This window comes from Schistocerca gregaria, chromosome 6, assembly GCF_023897955.1.
Source record: "Schistocerca gregaria isolate iqSchGreg1 chromosome 6, iqSchGreg1.2, whole genome shotgun sequence".
In the NCBI taxonomy this organism is placed as follows: Eukaryota; Metazoa; Arthropoda; class Insecta; order Orthoptera; family Acrididae; genus Schistocerca; species Schistocerca gregaria.
In genome coordinates this window covers 336,928,262-336,955,883 of record NC_064925.1, presented here as the reverse complement: position 1 = coordinate 336,955,883, position 27,622 = coordinate 336,928,262, and the positions used below count along the sequence as shown (strand labels likewise).

The window sequence follows — 27,622 nt, the reverse complement described above, 5'->3', positions numbered from 1 at the left end:
GTGATACAATATGCCATTCTCCAGGGCTGCATCAGATCATCAGGGATTTCATGCAACGGAGGGTGGATGCATGTATCCTGGATAACGGAGGACATTTTGTACATTTCCTGTAACAAAGTGTTTGTAGCCACGCTTGTATGTTCTGTTGCTGTGTGTTTCCATTCCATGATTAATGTGATTTGAAGAGAAGTAATAAAATGAGCTCTAACATGGAAAGTAAGCATTTCCAGACACATGTCCACATAACATATTTTCTTTCTTTGTGGGTGAGCAATGTTTGCTGAAAGTTTGGCCGTACCTTTTTGTAACACCCTGTACATTGAGAGGGAAATGTCAAAATACCCAGACTAGTAAACAAGGGTCGACAAGAGGTTCGCGAACATACACAACTTATTGCCCGAACTGCCCATTTCTGAGCAAAAATATTCGTTTAGAATGGGAAGAGTAACCCCAAAATGTAATACCATATGACATGTTGTTGTTGTGGTCTTCAGTCCTGAGACTGGTTTGATGAAGCTCTCCATGCTACTCTATCCTGTCCAAATTGCTTCATCTCCCAGTACCTACTGCAACCTACATCCTTCTCAATCTGCTTAGTGTATTCATCTCTTGGTCTCCCTCTCCGATTTTTACCCTCCACACTGCCCTCCAATATTAAATTGGTGATCCCTTGATGCCTCAGAACATGTCCTACCAACCGATCCCTTCTTCTTGTCAAGTTGTGCCACAAACTTCTCTTCTCCCCAATCCTATTCAATACTTCCTCATTAGTTATGTGATCTACCCATCTAATCTTCAGCATTTTTCTGTAGCACCACATTTCGAAAGCTTCTATTCTCTTCTTGTCCAAACTATTTATTGTCCATGTTTCACTTCAATACATGGCTACACTCCATACAAATACTTTCAGAAATGACTTCCAGACACTTAAATCTATACTTGATGTTAACAAACTTCTCTTCTTCAGAAACGCTTTCCTTGCCATTGCCAGTCTACATTTTATATCCTCTCTACTTCGACCATCATCATTTATTTTGCTCCCCAAATAGCAAAACTCCTTTACTACTTTAAGTGTCTCATTTCCTAATCTAATTCCCTCAGCATCACACGACTTAATTCGACTACATTCCATTATACTCGTTTTGCTTTTGTTCATGTTCATCTTATATACTCCTCTCAAGGCATTGTACCATTCCATTCAACTGCTCTTCCAAGTCCCTTGCTGTCTCTGACAGAATGACAATGTCATCGGCGAACCTCAAAGTTTTTATTTCTTCTCCATGGATTTTAATACCTACTCCAAAATTTTCTTTTGTTTCCTTTATTGCTTGCTCAATATACAGATTAAATAACATCGGGGAGAGGCTACAACCCTGTCTTACTCCCTTCCCAACCACTGCTTCCCTTTCATGCCCCTCGGCTCTTATAACTGCCATCTGGTTTCTGTACAAATTGTAAATAGCCTTTCGCTCCCTGTATTTTACCCCTGCCACCTTTAGAATTTGAAAGAGAGTATTCCTGTCAACATTGTCAAAAGCTTTCTCTAAGTCTACAAATGCTAGAAATGTAGGTTTGCCTTTTCTTAATCATTCTTCTAAGATAAGTCATAAGGTCAGTATTGCCTCACGTTTTCCAGTATTTCTAGGGAATCCAAACTGATCTTCCACGAGGTCGGCTTCTACCAGTTTTTTCATTCGTCTGTAAAGAATTCGTGTTAGTATTTTGCAGCTATGGCTTATTAAACTTATTGTTCGGTAATTTTCACATCTGTCAACACTTGCTTTCTTTGGGATTGGAATTATTATATTCTTCTTGAAGTCTGAGGGTATTTCGCCTGTTTCATACATCTTGCTCACCAGATGGTACAGTTTCGTCAGGACTGGCTCTCCCAAGGCCGTCAGTAGTTCCAATGGAATGTTGTCTAATCCGGGGGCCTTGTTTCGACTCAGGTCTTTCAGTGCTCTGTCAAACTCTTCACGCAGTATCATATCTCCCATTTCATCTTCATCTACATCCTCTTCCATTTCCATAATACTGTCCTCAAGTACATCGCCCTTGTATAGACCCTCTATATACTCCTTCCACCTTTCTGCTTTCCCTTCTTTGCTTTGAACTGGGTTTCCATGTGAGCTCTTGATGTTCATACAAGTGGTTCTCTTATCTCCAAAGGTCTCTTCAATTTTCCTGTAGGCAGTATCTATCTTATCCCTAGTGAGATAAGCCTCTACATCCTTACATTTGTCCTCTAGCCATCCCTGCTTAGCCATTTTGCACTTCCTGTTGATCTCATTTTTGAGACATTTGTATTCCTTTTTGCCTGCTTCATTTACTGCATTTTTATATTTTCTTCTTTCATCAAATAAATTCAGTATTTCTTCTGTTACCCAAGGATTTCTACTAGCCCTCGTCTTTTTACCTATTTGATCCTCTGCTGCCTTCAGTACCTCATCCCTCAAAGCTACCCATTCTTCTTCTACTGTATTTATTTCCCCGATTCATAACAATTGTTCCCTTATGCTCTCCCTGAAACTCTGTACAGCCTCTGGTTCGTTCAGTTTATCCAGGTCCCATCTCCTTAAATTCCCACCTTTTTGCAGTTTCTTCAGTTTTAGTCTACAGGTCATAACCAATAGATTGTGGTCAGAGTCCACATCTGCCCCTGGACATGTCTCACAATTTAAAACCTGGTTCCTAAATCTCTGCCTTGCCATTATATAATCTATCTGATACCTTTTAGTATCTCCAGGGTTCTTCCATGTATACACCCTACTTTCATGATTGTTAAACCAAGTGTTAGCTATGATTAAGTTGTGCTCTGTGCAAAATTCTACCAGGCGGCTTTCTCTTTCATTTCTTAGCCCCAATCCATATCCACCTACTACGTTTCCTTCTCTCCCTTTTCCTACACTTGAATTCCAGTCACCCATGACTATAAAATTTTCATCTCCCTTCACTATCTGAATAATTTCTTTTATTTCGTCATACAGTTCTTCAATTTCTTCGTTGGCATATAAACTTGTACTACTGTAGTAGGTGTGGGCTTCATATCTATCTTGGCCACAATAATGCGTTCACTATGCTGTTTGTAGTAGCTTACCTGCGTTCCTATTTTCCTATTCGTTATTAAACCTACTCCTGCATTACCCCTAGTTGATTTTGTGTTTATAACCCTGTAGTCACCTGACCAGAGGTCTTGTTCCTCCTGCCACCGGACTTCACTAATTCCCACTATATCTAACTTTAACCTGTCCATTTCCCTTTTTAAATTTTCTAACCTACCTGCCCGATTAAGGGATCTGACATTCCACACTCCGATCCGTAGAACGCCAGTTTTCTTTCTCCTGATAACGACATCCTCTTGAGTACGCCCCGCCCGGAGATCCGAATGGGGGACTATTTTACCTCCAGAATATTTTACCCAAGAGGACGCGATCATCATTTAATCATACAGTAAAGCTGCACGCCCTCAGGAAAAATTACGGCCGTAGTTTCCCCTTGCTTTCAGCCATTCGCAGTACCAGCACAGCAAGGACGTTTTGGTAATTGTTACAAGGCCAGATCAGTCAATCATCCAGACTGTTGCCCTTGCAACTACTGAAAAGGCTGCTGCCTCTCTTCAGGAACCACCCATTTGTCTGCATCTCAACAGATACCCCTCCGTTGTGGTTGTACCTACGGTACGGCTATCTGTATCACTGAGGCACGCAAGCCTCCCCACCAACGGCAAGGTCCATGGTTCGGGAGGGGGACCATATGACATAAGTGAATGAAAATAAGAAAACTAGACTAATTTTCATGTCGAACGATCACTTACTTCAGGTACTGCTCGAATAGTAAAAACGGCAGCTGTAAGTATTTGAACAAGATGGACTTTCCACAACGGTTTCCTATCTATCTGAACACCTAGAAATTTGAACTGTTCTGTTTCACTAATTATATGCTCATTCTGTGAAATTAAAACATTGGGTTCTGATGAACTGTGTGTTGTAAACTTGGTGGTATCAGTTGCCTGAGACTGCAGTCCTGTCTGTGTGTGTGTGTGTGTGTGTGTGTGTGTGTGTGTGTGTGTGTGCGACTGCATATGTTTTTCTGTTGTTGACGAAGGCCTTAATGGCCGAAAGCTATAATTGTGAGAGTCTTTTTGTTGTGCCTATCTGCGACTCGGCATCTTCGCTATATGGTGAGTAGCAACTTTCCTTCTCTTAATATTGTTACAATCCATCCTGGATTTTCCACTGTTTGATTTAAACTGTAATAACTGAGTCTCTCTGTGACTTAGCATTAGTTTATTTTCTACAGGATATGAATTTATGTTATGAACTGCACTATTTGAAACAAAACCAATGTTGTACACGGCATCCTTTACTAACAAGGTAGTGTCATCAGCAGACAGATATGTTTTAAAATTACCCATAATACTATAGGGCATATCATTTATATAAATAAGGAACAGGAGTGGCCCCAGCACCGATCCTTGGGGCACCCTGCCCCTGCCTCCCCATTTGACTGTACCCCACTCAGACACCACATCACAGCCATTCTCAACACTGTGAATAATTATCTTTTGTTAAAATAAGAGGTGAACCAACTGGTGAACCAACTGTGAGCTACTCCTCTTATTCTGTAACGGTCCAACTTCTGGATCAATATTTTGTGATCAACACTATCAAACACCTTGGTTAAATTAAAAAACATGTCTAGTGTTTAAAACCTTTTGTTTAATCTATCCAGTACCTTACAGAGAAAATGAGCATGTAGCATTTTCAGTTGTTAAATGACTTCTAAAGCCGAACTGTACTTTTGATAGCAAATTATGTGACATAAATGATCAATTATCCTTACATAGACAGCCTTTTCAATAACTTTAGGGAACACTGACTAAAATCGTTTACATTATCCCTTTCTTCCTTTTTATATAGCAGCTTTGCTACTAAGTACTTTAATTGTTCAGGAAACTGACCACTCTTAAAGGAAAAATTAATATGTATAAACACAGAATTAACGTGCAGCACAGTACTTTAATACTCTGCTAGGAATGCCATCATATCCATAAGAGTCATTAGTCTTCAGTGATATAATTATTGACTCAATCTCCCCCTTGTCAGTATCACACAGGAGTATTTCAGACATCAGTCTCAGAAAGGCATTTACCAAAAGAGTTGTGTGAGTCCCTGTAGAAGTTTTTATTTAATTCGCCAGCAATGCGAAGAAAATGGCTGTTAAATACTGTACATATTTCTCACTTTATATCATCAACCTTGTGCTGCTGACCAGACACTTCCTTCACAACTGACCATATGGTTTCAGTTTTATCCTGTGAATTAGGTATTCTATTTGCACACCATATATTCTGTGACTTCCTAATAAAATTTTTAAGCAATTTACAACACTGTTTGTAATGGGCTACTGTAGCTTGATTGTGACTACTTCTAAAATTTTGATATAATTCCCACTTTGTTCTTGATAATATTTTTATTCCAGTAGTCAGCCACTCAGGCTGCCTTTTACTGCTAGTACCCTGTTAAGAAAGTTCTAATGGAAAGCAACTCTCGAGGAACATGAGAAATGTGTTAAGGAAAGCATTATATTTATCAACTACGTTATGAGCACAATAAACATCCTGCCACTCTTGTTTGTTAACGAGGTTTAAAAAACTCTTTATGGCCACTGGATTAGCTTTCCTACATAGTTTGTAATTATATGTGACATTTGTTTGAGTACAAAAGTCTTTTAGTGTTAAAATTTGTGCATCATGGTCTGAAAGGCCATTCACAGTTTTACTAACAGAATGCCTATCTAGTAATGAAGAATGAATGCACCTTATTTGGGAAAAAAAAAAAAAAGTCTGCATCAGATCATATGAGTTTAGGAGATCTATCAGCATCCTTTTGCTTGCACAATCATACACAAAATTAATATTGACGTCACCATATATAACTAATTTCTGGTACTTCATATGAAGTGAACCGAGAGCACTCTCCAGCTTGAGCAGAAATGCTCTGAAGTCAGATTTAGGGGACCTATAAACAACAACAATTGGAAGTTTAGTTTCACTAAAGTCAAATGCCCCTGCACAACATTCAAATATCTGTTCAAAAAAATGGCTCTGAGCACTATGGGACTCAACTGCTGTGGTCATTAGTCCCCTAGAACTTAGAACTACTTAAACCTAACTAACCTAAGGACATCACACACATCCATGCCCGAGGCAGGATTCGAACCTGTGGCCGTAGCAGTCGCACAGTTCCGGATTGCTCGCCTAGAACCGCGAGACCACCGCGGTCGGCAAATATCTGTTCAGTGCAGTACCATGATACATCTATGACCTCAAGTGACATACTGTTTTTTTTACGTACATGGCTACTCCCCTAGTCTGCAAGAACTCCTTGAAAAATAGCCAGCTAATCTGTATCCCTGTAAAGGAAGCCATCTAGAGGAATCCTTCTTGAACAACTTCAATCAGAAACCCCTTGCCAGAGGAATCCTTCCTGAACAACTTCAATCAGAAACCCCTTGCCACAGGAGTCCTTCCTGAACAACTTCAATCAGAAACCACTTGCCAGGTTCAGATTCATTGATGACATTTTCGAAATATGGACCATGAGAAAAGACACTCTATTCACATTCCTTCAGAACTTCAACACCCTCTCCACCATTAGTTTCACCTCGTCCTCCTCAGTGCAACAAGCCACCTTCCTCAGTGATGATCTCCACTTCAAGGATGGCTGCATCAATAACTCCATCCATATCACATCTGTCAACAGCCACCATTACCTCCACATCAACAGCTGCCATCCATTCCATATCATGAAGTCCCCTCCATACAGCCGAGTCACCATTACCTCCACATCAACAGCTGCCATCCATTCCATATCATGAAGTCCCCTCCATACAGCCGAGTCACCAGTGGCAATCTCATCTCCAGTCGCAAGCAGTCCCTCTCCAAATATAGCAAGGGTCTCACGGAGGCCTCAACAAACAGAAATTACCCACCCAACCTTTTACAGAAACAGATCTCCTACATCTTGTCTCTCCAGTCACCAACCATCTCTCACGCACGCACACACACACACACACACACACACACACACACACACACACACACACCATCTGGCCATGAAGGTGCACTACTCCCACGACTCAGTAGTACCCAGGACTGGAGCATTTGAAAAATGTTGTCTGTCAGGGTTTTTACTACCTCCCTTTGTGCCCTGAAATGAGGAAGACACCCCCCTCCCCCCCCCCCACAATTGTATTCCACTGCCGACCAAACCTATGCAAATCCTTGTGCTTCTTTCTCCACCCCCAACCCCTAGCCTCATGGCTCATATCCCTGGAATAGTCCCATGTGTAAGACCTGTGCCCATGTATCCTCCCACCACCACCTACTCCAGTCAGGTCCCAGGCATCTCCTATTCCATCAAAGGCAGGCCTACTTGTGAAAGCAGTCAAGTGATATACAAACTAAGCTTCAAATGCGGCTACTAACAACCTGTCTGTCTGAATGAATGACCACTGACAAACAGAGGATCAATCACTTGCTGAACATACTGCCCAACACGAAGTGTTTCACTCCAATGATTGCTTCATTCCCTGCACCATTGGGATCCTTCCTACCAATACCAGTTTTACTGAACTTCATAGGTGGGAACTCTCCCTGCAATATATCCTTCTGGATTTTTGGGATTCCATAAGCCCTTGGAGGAACTGCAGAAAGTGGGAGGCAGTCAGAAGGGCAGCAGAGTTCCTTACCAGCTGGTTGGTGGTGTCTTTACTGTTCTTCCAATATGTGCTATCTCTGAGTAAACTATGCCTTTTATCATGATAGTTGCCACATTTGTAATTTGAGTTTTTTGACTTCTTGTGGTTTTAACTTTCAATAACTGAAACATACTTACATTATGACTGTGGTAGTGCATGTGGATCAGACTTAGTAGATGATGCAGTTTTCAGTAATACTGCAACTGTAGTTCAACACAAATGGAACTGTTATAAATTAATATGAAGATTTCCTTCTGCAACCGTCTCCATACATTGTTCCATAAGTTTTTACAACTTCTTCTAACCACTGCTTTACAACTTAGGGAATATCACATAAGAGTGTATATGTCAGTTTTACAGCAAAGTGGTTCCAAATTCTACCAACATGGTAGAACCCTTTTATGGGATGACCTAAATCCAGAAAAGAGCAAAATCAGTGATGATCAACATCTATTCCATACCAATATTGACATATGGTACAGAAGCATGCACCTTCAAAAGAGAGAGTTTTCATCTCTCCAGACATCAAAAATGAAATTCATTAGATCCATCATCCAGAATATCAAGATGGATAAGTTTAGGAATGAGGAGGTGAAGAACAGTGGTATGTGCATGTAATGAGGTTGGAGCATACAAGAACAGCCCAAATAAATTTTGAAAGAGAGGTGAAGGACAATGTCCTTTAAGAACACACAGAACCTGTTCAATGGACCTGATCGTGATTATGTCACTACCAGAGGAAGGACATGGATGATCTCTCAGTGACAGGTTATATATGGACAGAAGGAAGTGGAAGAGACTGATTAACAGTATCCATGAAACTGTAATTGTACAGTGATGATAATGATGGTAATCATATGAACACCAAACTCAAGTGGGGTCAGAAAGTTTTGAAATGTGAACTATAGTAGTTGCTACTCATACAGTATACAAAAGATGCACCGAACACAGTTGATACACAAGGTTCTTACAGCTCAACAAAACGGTTGTGCCAGAGCACTACATTATCACCAGTCACTCTATACTGTATGATAATATCAAAATTCTGGTGTCAGCATCATCTTTCTGGGACTCAGTAGTGAAAGATGCAGCTGAAATTTGTCTGGAAAAGAATTTAATTAATAGAGATACTATTTTTGGCTCTGACAAATCAAGGAATACTGCACCTCTCTTACGAAACTTGCTAAGACATTGGTAAAGTGAAGTTCATAATGATACATCAATATCCTACCATGGATTGACCACACTACCACAGATTCAATTTATGCATACTTCTTTGCCACCAATCAATGGCCACGAAACTTGTGTGCCAGTGTCACGATGCATTGGTTTAAAAGAGCAGTGTGAATGATGTATCCTCAGTATGTTGGCTCACACTGAAGACAGGTGACACGTAAATGGCTGAACAATTAGAAGAAGAAATTTAATGGATATATCACTGCCCAACGAAAACATAAGGATGCATGCTTTGCATACTGTGTACCCAATTTACCACTCTGAAAATGTTCTTTCTCACATGCAGTATCATATTTTTACTTAAAAAAATACAAACATTATTCATTTCATAAATATCTCATTGGAACTGTCATAAAAAAAACACTCCCTAAAGAAATGAAGAAGTTATCTCACCAATGTATTTCGGCTCTTCATCAAAATCAGATAACTGCTGGGTCAGCATGGAGCCATAAATTCGAATGATTTGAGTTGTGCTCGGGAAAGTCATATTTATAAGATTGAACCGACTCATCAAGCGGTTAGAAATAGTATTGCGACCACCACCAGGAGGACCCATTGCTGCCATTAGCTGCATGTCCTATAAGAAAATAAATTTATACACCAGCCACAGAAGCATGGGCTACGTGTAAACAGCTAAAAAAGTAACATAATCACAAACATGGTCAAACCTTTTAAAAGAGTACAGATACATATTTATGGACACAACATTATGAAACCTGAACACTCACTGATTGAAATGAAAACATAAACACATTTATATAAGAGTACTGATAAATGAAATGTGGTATGAAAGTGTTATGTAATAAAAAAAAAATGCTCAAATCAGTAGAACAAAAGCAAGTTCATTTTGCTGGCACATATCATCACGCAAATAATGAATTATTTATAGTAATTTTCTATGGGGGGAGGGGGATAAACGGGGTGGGGTGTGGGAAGATACGAGTTGTGTATGTACTCTGTATCAGCTGCTGGAAGTGAATCGTGAAAGGTGGAACCAATTATGCATATTTTTCTCCTTTAATCGTAACAAGATAATTATCTTCTATTGTTGTTTGAGTTGAATAATATCCACTTCTTTCAAATAACAATAAACTTTTATTATATCTGTATGGTTAAAATTAATATCTGACTTGAGCGGTGACTAAGGTCATACAGAAACTAGAAGTTTTAAATAAATTCCCATTATGTGAGGATTATTTCAAAAGTTCTACATACTGTAAGAGAGAACTGAAGCAAATAATTTATTTTACAAAATACCTCTTATAAGCCTTCAATATAATTTTCATTATTGCTTATGACAGCTTCCAAATGTATTGGCAACTTTTGTATTCAAGATATGGCATCTACATTGTTAAGCTACCTGATTACTTGGGTCAGCTCACTGGAAGCTTCATCAATTGTATCAAAACATTTTCCACTTAGTAGTTTCTTCAATTTGAGAGATAAATCAGAGTCTGGTGGACACATACCAGGACTGTATGGAGGATGGGGAAGTATTTTTCACATCCATATTTGTCGAGTGTGTCTCTCACTGGTAGGACAATATGTGGTTATCAGTTATCGTGGAAAATGAGATCACATGCTGAAAGTACGTCAAGCCTTCTTCGACAAAGTTTTGGGTGCAATACATTTTGCAGAACAACTTCTAGTATGTGACTCTTACAGGTGCCCCCTGGTGCCATACACAAACATCATCAGCTTCACCCTTTACTGAAGACGGCAGAATTTTTTTGGGCGTGAAGAGTCACAACTTTTTCATTGTGATGAATGAGACTTCAGTTTGTCTCAAAATCTCATATCCAGGTTTCATCAAGTATAACTGTCCTTTTCAGAAAGTGTTCACCTTCTGTTCAATAATGCCGAAGAAGAATGAGATTTTAACTCTGCAGCAGAGTGTGCCTGATATGAAACTTCCTGGCAGATTAAAATTGTGTGCTGGACCGAGGCTCGAACGTGGGACCTTTGCCTTATGCGGGCAAGTGCACTACCAACTGAGCTAACCAAGCACGACTCATGACCCGTCCTCACAGCTTCAATTCTGCCAGTACCTCATCTCCTACCTTCCAAACTTCACAAAGCTCTTCTGCAAACCATGCAGAACTAGCACTCCTGGAAGAAAGGATATTGCGGAGACATGGCTTAGCCCCATCCTGGGGGATGTTTCCAGAATGAGATTTTCACTCTGCAGTGGAGTGTGCATTGATATGGAACTTCCTGGAAGTTTAAACTGTGTGCCAGACTGAGACTCGAACTCGGGACCTTTGCCTTTCGCGGGCACGTGCTCTACCAACTGAGCTACCCAAGCATGACTCACGACCTGTCCTCACAGCTTCAATTCTGCCAGTACCTCATCTCTTACTTTCCAAACGTCACAGAAGTCCTTCTGCAAACCATGCAGAACTAGCACTCCTGGAAGAAAGGATATTGCGGAGACATGGCTTAGCCACAGCCTGGGGGATGTTTCTAGAATGAGATTTTCACTCTGCAGCGGAGTGTAGGCTGATATGAAACTTCCTGGCAGATTAAAATTGTGTGCCAGACCGAGACTCAAACTCAGGACCTTTGCCTTTCACCGGCTAGTGCTCTACCAAATGAGCTGCAGAGTGAAAATCTCATTCTGGAAGCATCCTCCAGACTGTGGCTAAGCCATGTCTCCACAATATCCTTTCTTCCAGGAGTGCCAGGTCTGCATTGTTTGCAGAAGAGCTTCTGTGAAGTTTGGAAGGTAGGAGACGAGGTACTGGTAGACTTGAAGCTGTGAGGACAGGTTGTGAGTCATGCTTGGGTAGCTCAGTTGGTAGAGTGCTTGGCTGCGAAAGGCAAAGGTCCCGAGTTCAAGTCTTGGTCTGGGACACAGTTTTAATCTGCCACAAAGTTTCAATGCCGAAGCAATTCTGCTCTGATTCTTTTGCAAATCTGCTCTCTGCTCTTCACTCAGATCATGTGGAACCCATCTGGCACAAATTTTTGCATCCTTAGCTCTTCAGTTATGATTCTGTAAACTGAAGTGATAGGCAACCTGGCCTCTTATACAAATTTCTCACATTTTTTGTCAAACGTCTCTCTAAACGCCATTAACAATAACATGAGAGGTGTAATTTGTTGCAGTTGATGGCCTTCCATTCTTGGGTTCTCCACTATGCTTACTTGACCTTCACAGAAATGAGCAAACCATACTGATAATGTGATATAATCCGCTACATTATTCCCAAGCAACTCTTTCAAAACGCTGTAAATGCTTGTAAGGTTTTTTTCCACATAGAAATTCTTTTTTCATGTACAAACATAGGTCACCACAGTTACTTTGAACCAATTTTATTTCGGCTTCCACTTTAAAACTTAATTACTCATCTCACACACACACGCAAACCAGCAAACACATAAATAACCATCACACCTACAGTCTCTCTCACAACTGACATGAATTTCAACTTCATAACACCACTACAATGGTTGGGCATGCTCAATGTGCAGGACTTTTGAAATAACCCTTGTACATATTTGTTGTAATTGTTATCTGGCTCCTCCATGGTTTTTCTTATAACAGAGGACTCTGAGGTCCTTCCTGGCACTCCATACAGTGTTGATACCTCCATGCGGCATCTGCTGTGACATTGGGGTGTATGGTGTTGAACTTCAGCATTGCACACTGCTCAAAGAGCCTTCAAATAAATAATAAAATACAAAATAAATACTTGTAACAAAAAGACTCTCACAATTATAGCTTTAGACCATTAAGGCCTTTGTCAAAATACACACACACACACACACACACACACATGCAAATGGAACACACACACACACACACGACTGCAGTCTCAGGCAACTGAAACCACTGTGGTTTCAGTTGTCTGACATTGCAGTCATGTGTGTGAGTTGCATTTGCGTGAGTGTGCGTGCATGTGCATATGTGTGTCTACTGTTCACAAAGGCCTTAATGGCCAAAAGCTATAATTCTGAGAGTTTTTTTGTTGTGCCTATCTGCAACTCTGCATCTCTGCTATATGGGGAGTTGCAATTTCCCTTCTCATAATGTAGTTAGATTCCATCCTGGACTTTGCATTGTTTGAAAACAAATACTTGCAAACGTACATCATCTACATACAAATAATTTCTTTTGGAATTACTTTGCTTTCATTTAATTATTATCAGAACTATAGAAAAACTTCTTCTATACAAGCATGCTCATCTGCAGATGATAAGCATACAGAAAGTTTTGTTAACACCAATGTTTATGATAAAATTTCAGCAATTAACTCACTTGAATTCTGTACCCAAGTACATGCAGACCCATATTCACGAGGAAGCACGTTTCTAATTTGTAGGCCACCCAATTCACTTATGAAACAACACAAGAGGAATCTTTTTTTTTACCAACTATATAAGAAATACATTAGTGTTAATCATTGTTGCTTTTTCTTCTCATTAATTAGTTATTAGCCCACTCAAAATGTTCCAACGATTACTGGTTTGCTTTTGAAAACTACTAGTTTATGAACTACATAAGGTGTGGATATCCTTTTTTTATCATTATTCTTTGTTACTATTATCCTTATTTTTCTTTCAAACTGAAAAGGCCATAGGAGTTTTAATGCCATTAGTTCTGCCCTTGTCATTTTCTTTTGTTTATAACTGAAACTTCATGTATATGCAAACTACTATCTACTTAAAGGGACCTGGCACATCTGGCTGACTATCGTCTGCTACTTTTTACAAAAAAAGGTACTCAGTAGTACCTTCCAATGATCATATCATAATCTTCTATTTAGTACGACAAAAGGTTCTTGTGACCTTCCAATGACTGCACTACACTCTTCTACTTACTGCAGCAAAAAGTTTTATTCAAAATTGTTAAGGCTTTTGTGACCACTTGTTGACAAACTGTGTATTGGCTCCTGTCTCGGGTTCTTCGGCCGGCGTTCATCTAATGATTTTTCTGACTTTCGCCAGCACGAGTGGCTGGCATTGTCAACGCTTCACCCTCCATTGATGGTGGTGAACTGGAGTCAAACTCGCGGGCGCCGACTATATGTACCTGGTGCGTCAATGTCCGAGGGCTTCTCCGTGAATCCTTAATGTATGTGTCAGTCTTCCCCCTCGTGTGGCTGGAGCAGAGAGGCCAAGTGTTTTGCCAGAGACCGATCGTTAACACTCCTGGATCACCAACATATAAACTGGCGACTTGCAAACCTAAGGTGTGGTACAGGTACGTCGATGATACTTTCGTGGTGTGGAGACACGGTGAAGAACAGCTCGGTGACTTCCTAAGGCACTTGAACAGCCTCCATTCCTACGTAACATTTACCATGGAAGTAGAAAAGGACAAGAAACTGCCATTTCTAGATGTGCTGGTCATAAGGGACGGCGAAAACCTAGGACACAGCGTGTATCGAAAACCGACACACACGGACCGATACCTGCACAAACTGTCAAACCACCACCCGAGCCAGAAAAGTGACATGATTAGTACGCTCATAACGAGAGCAGGACGAATATGTGAGCCGCAACACCTCAAATGAGAAATGCAACACCTGCAAACTGTCCTGAGGGGCAGTGGGTACTCCAAAAATTATATTAGAAGTGTAACAGAGCCTAACACTTGGCGAAGTAAGGAACCAGAAAAATAAATGTCGCGTACGGCCTTTCTACCATACATTCTCAGAGACGGACAGAATCGGTGGTATATTGCGCAAACATGGCGTAAAGACAATTTTCAAACCGACAAGGAAGATCAAAGAGTGTTTTAGATCGGCGAAGGAGAAAAGAGACCCACTTGCAATGTCGGGAATATACCGTATACCATGCACATGCGGAAAAGTTTATGTCGGAATGACTGGACGATCCATCAACACCAAGATCAAAGAGAATAAGCGACATTGCAGGTTGGGGCAGGTGGAGAAATTGGCCGTGGCAGAGCATGCACTGAATGAGACCGACCACGTAATAAAATTTGCCGACATGGAAGTTCTGGCTGTAGAGAAGCACTATCACACACGCTTGTTCAGAGAAGCTGTAGAAATACAAAAACACGCGAACAGTTTGAACAAGAAAGAGGAAAGCCTTAAGGTAAACGGATCCTGGCTTCCCGTACTGCAGCGAACGACCGTCGCAGGTAGCAAGAGGAGAACCGCACCGGATATGACCACGGAGAAGCCCTCAGACGTTGGCGCTCCAGGTACATATAGTCTGCGCCCGCGTGCTCAGCTCCAGTTCACCACCAGCAATGGAGGGTGAAGCTTTGACAATGCCAGCCACTTGTGCTGGCAAAAGTCAGAAAAATCATTAGATGAATGCCGGCCAAAGAACCCGAGACAGGAGCCAATAGGCAGTTTGTCAAAAAGTTTTTTTGACCTTCTAACGATCATACGACAATGTTCCACTTATTACAACAGGAAGTTCCACTGAAATTTCAGTAGAATTTATGTAATTTTCACTATTACATAAAATATTTAATTAATGCTTGGATCCTAGAAAAATGTAAGTTCTTTTCTCTGCAAAACTATAAAAATTATCTCAACCAGGGTATAACTTCTAGTCGGGCAGGCATGTGAAAACAGGTTCTGAATATACCGGAAAGTAGAAGGGTTCACTTGGTGGAATGTTTGAATACGTATAGAGGCACAACAGAATGCAACTGCTTAGGTGAGGAAAAATTATGAATGCTAGACAGAAAGAAGGAAAGAATGATATCCTTCCCATCCCCCACTCCAGAATCCCTCCCTGGTGGGCCAGAGTATAGAGATGTCCATGAATACTACAGAATGGACACCACCAGCTTCATCCCCATAGGCCCTAATGAATGGTTCTAACACTCTACTATGAAAAGCCTATGGAGAGTAATACAAATAGTATTTTCTGTTATAGTACAGAACCAGTCTACAAAAGGGACAGACTAACTACTCATACATGCAGTCCACTCTTTAATTCATTGTGCATGGCAAACTAAGAATGAGCTTGACTATTTATATTATGTTCAAGCCAGCTATTATAAGAAAATCATACAAATCCAACCATATTATCACCAGGAGAAAAATACTACTATCAGAACACAGAAAAGGAGGTGAATATGCTCCTGTTTATGAGATTATCATTGAAAAGTGGGGTTCAGCTGTTTCATTCTACCTACCTCAAGACCTTTAAAAATGTTCCCAAAAATTTAGGCATGCAAACACATTCACATTCTTTTTAACATACAATTCACCTCTCATTCCCACAGACTCCCCTAACTGTAACTCACACACACTCACTAGTCCATCACTGTTAAGTCACTCACAACCATCCATTTCCACTTGCCTGTTCTCACTCATTCCTTCAGCCCAACTCATTGCCTTTATCTCTTTGTGTCTCTCTAACTGACGCTGTCTCCTGTCTAACAACCATAGTGTCCTTCATTCTCTCCTGTACTATTGTTTCCTCTCACTATCACTGTCTCCCTCTTGCTGTTATTATCTCATTCATTTGTTCCCACTGCTACTGTCTCTTCTCACTGTCACAATCTCTCTCTTGCTCTTGTCACTGTCATAGACTATGTCCCTCATGATTACTGATTCTTATCCACTTCCACTTTCTCCTTCTCTTTATTCCTCTCCCAATGGCAGTGTCTCCTTCACTCTTTCCTTAGCACTATTCTGTCACTGTCAACTATGCTGCACCGTCACTGTGCCCCTCTCTTTCCCTCACACCGCATTGTCTCCTTTGCTCTTTGTATAACACAACCACTGTCTGCTATCTTCCACTATTTATTACTTCTCTGTCTCTTTCCCACTGCCACCGCTCTTTCAACATAAAAAGTAGAAATATTTTTGCATGGAAAAATTTTTGAGAAAAATTTTAAAGGTGATGAGTAAGGTAGAATGAGATAGCTGACAGCACCCTTTTCAGTCAGTGTCTTTTTAAACTTTGCACCTATACAAATATGCACAAAACGGTACTGCAGTGACAAAAAATTGACTAAAAATGGTCTTACCATGCCTAAAAAGAACCTAAAAAGACTGCCAAAAATTATATATATCTGGAAAGGCTGCAATCTCAGTAAAATATTTCTAATAATACTTTTACTCATTTTAGATACAAATCATGAGCTGGGTGTTCTGATGAACTGTGACCAATGAGCAAAGTGTAAAGAAAAAATCCAAAGCAAACAACTTTGTGTGAATCTTACATTATGCATCATTATATTTGTTTACATGTGCCAAATATATAAATAGACTGTCAGTGCACACTCCGCTGCAGAGTGAAAATCTCATTCTGGAAACATTCTCCAGGCTGTGGCTAAGCCATGTTTCCACAATATCCTTTCTTCCGGGAGTGCTAGTTCTGCATGGTTTGCAGAAGAGCTTCTGTGATGTTTGGAAGGTAGGAGACGAGGTACTGGCAGAATTGAAGCTGTGAGGATGAGTCATGAGTCGTGCTTGGGTAGCTCAGGTGGTAGAGCACTTGCCCGCGAAAGGCAAAGTTCCCAAGTTCGAGTCTCAGGCCAGCACACAGTTTTAATCCATCAGGAGGTTTCATATCAGCGGACACTCTGCTGAACAGTAAAAATCTCTTTCTGGAAACATCCCCCAGGCTGTGGCTAAGCCATGTCTCCGCAATACCTTTCTTCCAGGAGTGCTAGTTCTGCAAGGTTCACAGAATAGTTTCTGTGAAGTTTGGAAGGTAGGAGACAAGGTACTGGCAGAACTGAAGCTGTGAGGATGGGTCGTGAGTCGTGCTTGAAAAGCTGAATTGGTAGAGCACTTGCTCGCGAAAGGCAAAGTTCCCGAGTTCAAGTCTCGGTCCAGCACACAGTTTTAATCTGTCAGGAAGTTTCGTCATTATTTTTGTTTACATGCGCCAAAGTATATAAACATATCAAAGTATATAAATAGACTGTCAAAACTTCACTGACCCATAGAATTCATTTTATATAAGCAGTACTTATTGCTGTATCTGGCAAAAGAGGGAGCTAGTGCAAAAGTACTCCTGTTGGAGCACAAAAAAGGCAAATATGTTCCTCTTTTAAAGACTCTGACAAAAGAGTAGACATCCGTTGCGTCAATATTCATTCTGCCTTCCTCACCAAAAATTTTAGCATGTAAACTTATTCACATATTTTAGTGCTGAAAGAGAATGGCAAATTTCTTGTGATGGTGGAAGAGAGAGGAGACAATGGGAGTGGGAGAGAAAGAGAGAGGAGACAGTGATGGTTGGAGAAAATGTTAGTGAAAGAGAAAGAGAGATGGATGAAGACAATAGCAGTTGCAGCCAAAGAGACAGGAGATATTGATGGTCTGTGAAAGAGAGTGCCAGCAATAAAGAAAGATAGATGGATGAAAATAGAAGCAGTGGGAACAAATGAGGGAGTAGACAGAGGAAATGAACAATACAGATGAGTGTAGATCATGCATGGGCTTGGGGGGTCTGGACCCTCCCAAATTGGTGAACTTTAAACATTTAGGTGCAGAGCACATCCACTTTTGACCGAAATTTTGAACACATTGGAGAGAAGATGGGAGAAAATAGAAATGTGGGAGAGAGACACATACAGGTTGTGGTAGTGAAAGAGGGATGCAGATTATGAAGGCTTAACTATAAAGACAGAGTAGGTAAAAGGATTTAAAATGATGTGTTAAAAGAGCACGTATATGTTTGCATGTTTATTTATTTATTTATTTATTTCGTGTTCCGGTGATCCATGTTGTGAATACATCACAGGATATGGAACGTGTCAGTTTTACAAACTTTTTATGGTATTTTGTAAGTATTGCTATTATTCATATTAAAATTATATGGCTTAGATTAACATTACAAATTAAAATCACAAAAAAATAAATGTTACAAAGTTAAGTATTACAGACTCTATACACGTACATACAGAAAATATACTACTGAAAACTTAAGATGTTTATAAGTAATAGATATACAGGATCACAAATGAAGAGTGGGAAATGTATCTGAGACTTATCCGTACAGGTACCAGGGTACTATTCATCGTGGTTCAGGAACTCTTCTATAGTATAAAATGACCCTTGCAATAGGAACTGCCTTAAGCTTTGTGAAGGGTGGGCATTAAAAATCTTATAACCACTGAAGTGGACCCCCTTCTGTACCTTAATCAGGTTTGCATGCTCATAGTGAATATCATCTTTTCTTCTAGTATCATGATTATGATAAACACTATTAGGTTTGAAGAGGGGCTTTTTTTCCCTTATGAAACACATCAAGGAGAATATATATTGTGCAATGGATGTGAAGATTTGAAGTTCTTTAAAAAGATTTCTGCATGTGGCTCTAGGGTGGGCTCCACTCACGAGTCTCATGGCTCTTTTCTGTGCACATAGCACTTTCCTAGCAACTGGCTGATTTCCCCAGAATATGATTCCATATGCCATAATGGCATGAAAATAACCATAATTAGCTGATTTACTGGTTTCCGTATTTCTGTAAGAGCAGATAATGCGTAAAGCATAAGTTGCCGAATTCAGCCTTTTGCAGAGATCCAAGATGTGGTTTGACCAGTTTAGTTTGCTATCTATATGTAAGCCACAGTACTTTGTACTATCGACCTTAGCTATCTGCATGTCACCTAGTTTTTGTTCTTGTTCATCTTCTTAGAGACTGTCTGAAACTGGACATAGTTTGTTTTACTGTGATTAATAGAAAGACCACTTACATTAAACCAGTTCACAACACATCACTAACAACCTTATTAGCTGTCACCTCAAGTTCATCCACTGAGTTATCAACCAGTAGCGTAGTGTCATCAGCAAAGATGGTGAATTTACAAAAATCTGTACATAGAGGAAGATCATTAATAAAAATAATAAAAAGTAGGGGGCCCAGAATGGAGCCTTGAGGCACTCCATAGGTGATTGTTCCCCATTCCCGATGATGCTGATGCACCTTCTTGACTATCCAGTACAACTTTCTGTTTTCTGTTTGAAAGATAAGAATGGAGCCACTTCTCTGCTGCCCCACTTATGCCTATATATGAAGCTTTATGCAAAAGTATTTGGTGACTGACGCAGTCAAATGCTTTTGAAAGGTCACAAAATATTCCAACTATCTTCATTTTTTGTTGATGGACTCCAAAACATTGGCAGCAAATGCAAATATTGCATCTTCTGTTGATAACCCCTTCTGAAATCCAAACTGACTTTTACTGATGATCTTATATTCAATGAGGTGATTAACAATCCTGGCATGCATTAGTTTCTCTAAAACCTTAGAAAAACTCGTCAGTAGTGAGATTGGCTGATAGTTAGCAGTATCTGCCTTATCTCCCTTTTTATACAGAGGTTTCACAACTGCATACTTAAGTCTTTCGGGCACTATTCCTTGCTTAAGTGACGCATCAAAAATGTGGCAAAGGATTCTACTTAAGTTGCCGCAGCAGTATTTTAATAATTTGCTAGATATGTTGTCAACTCCAGTGGAGATTTTACTTTTCAGGTATCTAATTATTCTTTCAATTTCTGGAACAGTGACTGTTGTTATTTTGATTTGTGGTACTGTGCCAGGTACGCTGGCTTGCAGAAAAGTAATGGCTTGATTTATGGAGCCTTGCGATCCAATTTGTTCTGTTACTGTTAAAAAATGTTTGTTGAACATATCAGCAACTGTTTTTGGATCACTAACAATATGATCCTGATTTTTTATTTGAATATTTTCACTGTGAACTGCACTTTCCCCGTTTCCTTCTTTACAAAATTCCAAATAGTTTTTACTTTATTGTTCGAGTTATCAATTTCTGCCTTTAAGAACATGTTCTTTGATGCCTGTATGGTTTTGTTAAGAATTTTACTGTACAATTTGTAATGCTTAATCTTATGTGAATCATCTGATGTCTTGGCTCCTGCATAAAGCTCCCTTTTTGTTCTACAGGAAATTTTGATGCCCTTAGTAACCCAAGGCCTGTGATCTGATTTATACAGATTTTCTCTAATTAAATTTTTAGGAAATGTTTCTTCAAAAATACTTGTAATCTCGTTGATAAATAAATTAAATTTGGAGTTTACTTCAATAGCAACATTCACAGAAGACCAGTCCATGTGCTGTAGTTTATGTTTAAAGTTTTCCATGTTGTGTGCGTTTGTAATCCTAATGTTTTTCTAAATGAAATTTACTCTCCTTTGTACATTTATTTGGTTTATGGTGAGGAACTGTCCATCATGAGCAAATAGGCCATTTGTAACATTTTTTACACTTAAATTATTATATGCACCCTTATCTATAAATATATTATCTATTAATGTACTAGAACTGGCTGTTACTCTAGTTGGACTGTTTACCACTGACACTAAATTGTAAGAGTACATCGGGTGTTCAAGATCTGTTCTATTCCTGTTTTCTGTTAAAAATTCCACATTAAAGTCACCCATTACAATGACTGATTTAGTTTTTCTAGACAGGCGGGACAAGAGTGATTCAATATTTCCCATAAAAACGTTCAGATATCCAGCAGGAGCCCTGTAAATTGACAGCACAATAACTGTTGCACTGTCTGTTGTTATCTCAATACCACACACCTCAAAGTGCTGTTCCACACAATATTTGCTTAAATCTAGAGATTTATACACTACATTATTCCTAATAAATATTGCGACACCACCCTTTCCCATACTAGATCTACAATAGTGGGTAGCTAAACAAAAGTTTTCAATCTGTAACATGTTGATTCCGTCTGTGATATGATGTTCAGAGAAATGTTTGTTGAGTGAGGCGGAACAAGGACTGAGGCAAATTGTTCCTAACTTTTCTGTCAAAGTCTTTTAAAGAGGAAAATATTCACATTTTTTGCCTTCCGACAGCAGCATTTTTTAGCTGGTAAATTATAAACCTTTCTCACAGTTCAGCCTACTTATTAGTATGAATCGTATCAAAATCCTTACTGTAGTTCCTGAGATTAGCCTGAACATACAGACAGAAGCAAGCTGGGGACTTCAATTTATGTATGTAGGTATTATTATTCTTTCCGGTCAGCCTCTCTTGGTCAACTTTTGTTGCTTTGATCCCGATGGTATTAGGTTGCGAGGCCTGAGGATGTCTTTCAATTTCATTTTCTTTTCTAACACATGGCTGTTAACCGAATGGCACCCAGTATAATGACACCAACCTTACCATGTGCCAATGGCCAGTAAGGGACAGTTGAGCATGTAAGGAAGGGGCACTCCCTTGTGCCAGGAATGAGAAATTGTCCCTAAGGGCGGAGGAACCATTAACATGGTCAACGGCAGGAGGATGCAGAAGGGAACAGGAAACCACTGCATTAACGATCCCATACATGATTCCCAAATAGAACCATGGCTATGTCCAATTCAAAATTTTGTGGAGTTTCAATTCCCCCATTCAGATCTCCGGGGTCGATGTCTTGGGCAAGGCTGAAAGGAGTAATGGAATAAAATAACAGATGATAATTGGAACATGGAATGTCAGAACCCTATTAAAAGCTGGGAAACTAGAAGAGGTTACAACACTGAGGGAAAAGTCATAGCTGAATCTGTGTAACGAGATGGGGCAGTAACGGTGATTTTATGTCAGGAGATGATAATTCACAATGGTAGTGCTCGAACAGGAAGAAATGGCGTCGCTATAATTTTGAGAGGAAAATAGAAGAACAATGTGTTGAACACACACCACTGCAGTGATAGGGTAATGATGATTAAAACTGAAACACAACCCATGGATTTGTGTGTAATTGCAGCTTACTTTTCAACAACAATAGCAAGGATGAGGACGTAGAAATAGTATATGAGCAAATTGATGACTTAATGAAACTAGTTAAAGAAAAGGACAATCTTATCATAATTGGTGATTTCAATGCATCAACTGGTGAAGATAACAAAGGATTATGGAATGGCATGTTTGAGCTAGGAAAAATGAATGCTAGAAAAGAAAGGTTGCTAGATTTCTGTGAACAGAATAAGATGATAGTCACCAACACGTGTTTTGAAATGCCCAAGAGAAGAAGATATATATGGAAAAGTACAGCAGATGGCAAAAGGTATCAGATAGATTATATCCTAGTCAAGAAGAAATTTATGAATCAAATAAAGTCTAGCCACTCATGTCCTGGATATGATATAGACAGTGACCATGTTCTAGTGATAGCAAACTGTAACAGCAGATTTAAGAAATATAAAATAACTAACCAAAGTAGACAGTTTGGAGAAAAACTTAAGGAAAAGTAAGTAGCTGCAGACATGAAAGAATTGACTGATGACCTGATAGGTAACAGGGAAGGATGAGAAGGATTCAAAGAGACCATAGAAGTAGCTCTAAAGAACAAGTAGGATTAAGGAAACTAGCACCAAGGAAACATGGATGACCAAGGAAATACTAGACCTTGCTGAAGAACGAAACAGGCTGAGGAAAAATGATTAAGTACAAAAGAGTAAAAAATGCAATTACACAGGAATTTAGATTTGAAAAAGAAAAGTGGATGCACGACAAACATAAGAAAATTCAACAAGATCTAAGTGGAGGTCAAATTGATAGAGCCTACTCTAAAATTAAATCAATACAGATAAAGCCAAGAACAAAAACAAACATAGTCAAGAATAAAAACGGTGACCTACTTTTCAAATTAGAGGATGTATGAGAAAGGTGGAAATAGTATATTGAGGAACTATATGAAGGAGAAGATATCGCTAATGAGAGGGAAATTCTGGAAGAACAGAGCAGTGTGGATATCGACATGATAGGGCCACCCATACCTAAAGAGGAATTCAGCAGTGCATTGAATGATCTAAGTAATGGCAAAGTGACAGCCACAGATAACATCACAGCAGATGCCGTGCATTACTAAGACGGTACTGTCGTGCCCTTACAGCCAAATGATGGTCCTCTCTTGTAAAGTTGCACATGGTGAACCCTGCCCTGGTCTTTGAGATACAGTTTCGGTCTCTATAAACTGTTGCAACATCTAAGGAACAACAGAACGATTCACACTAAGCCATCAGCCACATCAGCTTGTGAATGTCCTGCTTCTGTTCTTTCTATGGTCCTCCACTGCAGACCCTCAGGTAGGTATCTTCTCTGTGACAGACTTCACCATCTGTGACTGTGTACACAGCAATTGTGGATGTGGGACCACCTGGTAAACACTACCTCGTTTCATAGGTGCCCTGACGACATCATTGGCATGGCTGTCCATTGACCAGAAAGCCACCTTCTGTGCAAGCAAGATTGTATGAACATCTGGTTGACAGTCTCTACAAGTACATCATGAATTACACACAATATGGGGAAATAAAAGTTTACTGCTTTACTTTTGGACACCAGGGTATTTTAAAACTGTTTGAAGTTTCAATTACAAAGCATATGACACCTTCTTGAGACATTAAGTAAACTGAGCTCTGATCAATGCTGACTCGACATCAGTTTTAAATATTATGCATGTAACTCACACATCACTAAATCATGGTACTTTAATATAAATATTGCTTTTAAATAGCTTATTAAATCACTTTAGAAAGGAAGTGCTTAGTCATGTGTTCAGTTTTATAATAAATTTAAAATGCTCATAAAGTCTTCAATTCTTTTTAAGTTGTACAGTTGCTCAATCTTGATTACTGCCTGTAGCACTTAAAGTGCATAGCAACATAGTCCAAATTTCTTAACTTTTTGCAGATTCAATCTTCCCTGCCACAGTCACCATGTGAAAGGTGGCGAACGAATTCTGGATAGCAAAGAGCGGATTCATAATCAAAGTGATGCATGTTTGCTTTTCAATGAGACTTTTCTTCTTTCTGAATTTCCAAAAACTGTGTAATATTTGTCTATTTTGAATTTCTACACCTTTCTCTATTACATTCCTTTGATTTCCACAGATTCACTTTTCAGCATGTAGCCATGTGACAGGTGGAACCAAAATCATGCAAATAATATATTAACTACAGGCTTTTCCTATAGGCATGGAAGATATGAACTGTTTATGTAATCCATATCAGGACCTGCAAGTGAATTGTGAAAGGTGGCACCAATCCCACAACTGCTCTCCTTTAATTGTATACATTAGTTTACCTTCTATTATTGTTTGAGTGGAATAAATTCCACCTTTTTCAAACAATGATTAACTTTTATTCCATTTGTCTGACTTGAGCCGAAATTAACCTCACACTGAAACAAAAAGTTTTACTTAAATTCTCGTTTTACATGTTTCTTGACATTTTTAACTGGCTCCTCCACCATTTTTAATGTAATAGAGTGCTCTGAGGGCCCTCATTGGCACTGTGTATGGTGCTGGTAGCTCCATGCTGCAGTTGCTGACAAACTCTATACACCACATGCTGCCTAGGAAATACTTCAAACAAATACAGTAGTAAAACACAAACCAAAAGTTTGAACATGTGCAGGATATCATCTGCATACAAATAACATAGCCTGGGAATACTTTGCTTCATACTTAGAACTATAACAAGACTGCTTGTCTAGACAATGTGTGCAGACAAATTTGCAACTCTAAATGTTTACAATAAAATTTTGGAAATTAATTCACTCAAATTCTGTATCCTCACAGAAGCAATTTATCTACCTTTGCTTTCTCTCTGCCAAACCCAGTACCATTTTTTTTCTTTCTTATTTCAGCCATAAGCAGTTTCAGTAAGCTATACCCATTTTCATTTGGGTTTCAGTAAACTATACCCATTTGCATTTGGTTATATGTTTACATATCATATGTGTTGCCTTAGGTCTTACTGTCTTCACTCTTTTTACAACTCTAATGTTAGTCAGGTGTAACCCAATGAATAACTAAGTTCAGAGAGGATTTGACTCTTCAGGGTTTCCCTCATATCTGCTGCTCAATATATGGCTCCAGGATCTGCTGCTGGATCACATTTGGTGAATTACACAGTATTTTTTCAAGGTAGTTGCTCAGTGTCATCAAGAGGTGACTGCTGGTTACTATGGACAAGTAGCAATTGCTGGTATCACACTGTAACAGTCTTCTTTGAAAGCCATGCATGTGAGATTGAGTTGCTCACAGTCAGATGACAAAATGTGTCCAGAGACCCTTAGAGTGAGCCAAGGTGTGGCCTTCTATGTATGACCTTATTTATCGGTTCTGCTGCTGACTGTCTTTGTGCCTGAGAGCCAAACCAAAACTGGTAACTATGTAGAAATATTGAGGCATTTGCAAAACAAGTTTTAGTGGCAGGCTTAAGAGCCATACATTGGAAATCATAGAGATTTATATTCATGATCCTACAATATAAAGATGGTAATTTTATGAATAAATCCATCTAAATTCCTTAATAAGTTTCTTTACTATGCCATATCAGCTGGTCTTCATCAGATATCTGAAATTACGATTAACGGAATATAAAGACCCAGGCATTTATTACATAAAATCAAGCTACAAAATACTAACATGTAAAAGTTAAGAAATATATATTAAAGTTCACCCACCAAAAACTTAGAACTTACAAAGAAATGTTCAATGTCAGTCATAAAATTCTATTCCTACTCTAGGCATCAAATAAAACCTTGGCTCACAAAATCATTCAAAACTGTAGATTCTGGCCACCAGGCAAGTTGGAACTGCAGTCAAAAATTTTTTTAATTTAATACACAGATGATTTTAATCTTTATAACCTGCTTTACTATTTTACATACTGTAGTAAATTGTTTGGTTAACAAGGGAAAGGCCTCACACATGACCAACCAATTTGGCTTGTGTACCACCTAAAATGAGAGCCTCTAAGATTTTTTTTTCCATACCCCCCTCCCCCCGTTTCACAAAAAATGCTCGGATCTCAATCACCTATTGATCCTGTCAATTTTAAGTCGATTGCTCTTAAAGTGGAGAGGGCAGTACAAGAGCCAAAATATCCCCACTTTTTAGGAAGCACTCCTGAAGTTCATAATGTGCAATAGTCTCAGATTTGACAGACTCAAGAGATACTTGAAAACTGAGCATTTTTCATCATCACAAATGCATATTTCATTAGAAATAGAGGAGAGAAACTTTTATGACTGCCACTTACACACACATAAGGTAAACACTGTTCAAAGACAGTGCAGTGCCACAGTGTCCAAGGCAACTGGTTAGGAAGAAGATAACCTGTGCTTGATTTCCAAATGCATTCTGCAGTTCCCCCCACCACAGTACTGGAACTGGTGTGAATAGGAGGATTAATAAGGTAATTATATCAGTAAGGCTTAAACTGAACAATATTACCTTTTGGGTCCCTAAGCAGCAGTCATAAAAGTTTCATTCCTAGATTTCTAGGACAATATTTGTTTGGGGACACTATATATGATGATGATAATTGCTCAGTTTTGAATTACCTATTAGTTTTGAGTTAATTACACTTCACAAACTGTTGGGGAGGTTACTGTGCCAAAAAAACTTAGGTGTACACAAGTGACCTGCGAAATACAAGCCGAATCAATTGGACATGCCTGAGGTCATCCTCCCTTGTACATTTTATTTCATGGGGCATAGTTTTACATTTACTGGGCAGATGTAATAATAACAGATAGAAATACTTTTATAATCACACGATCATGCTAATGCAAAATGTATCTGATACAAAATTCATGTGGCTGTTGTACAGATATTACCATACATTCAGTGACTACTTAGTGTTAAATTTAGATGAACTCAACAAAGATTAATTGTCACCAGCTGAAAAGGATAATT

General features: G+C 39.3%; 1 protein-coding gene across 1 annotated transcript in view; it reads right to left on the bottom strand.

The window, feature by feature from the left end:
* LOC126278873 (dynein axonemal heavy chain 2) overlaps positions 1-27,622 on the bottom strand; it is a 914,655-nt gene that overhangs the window by 339,617 nt on the left and 547,416 nt on the right. The window contains 1 exon segment of the mRNA XM_049979148.1: positions 9,391-9,574. Within this exon segment, the coding sequence (XP_049835105.1) occupies positions 9,391-9,574 (184 nt within the window).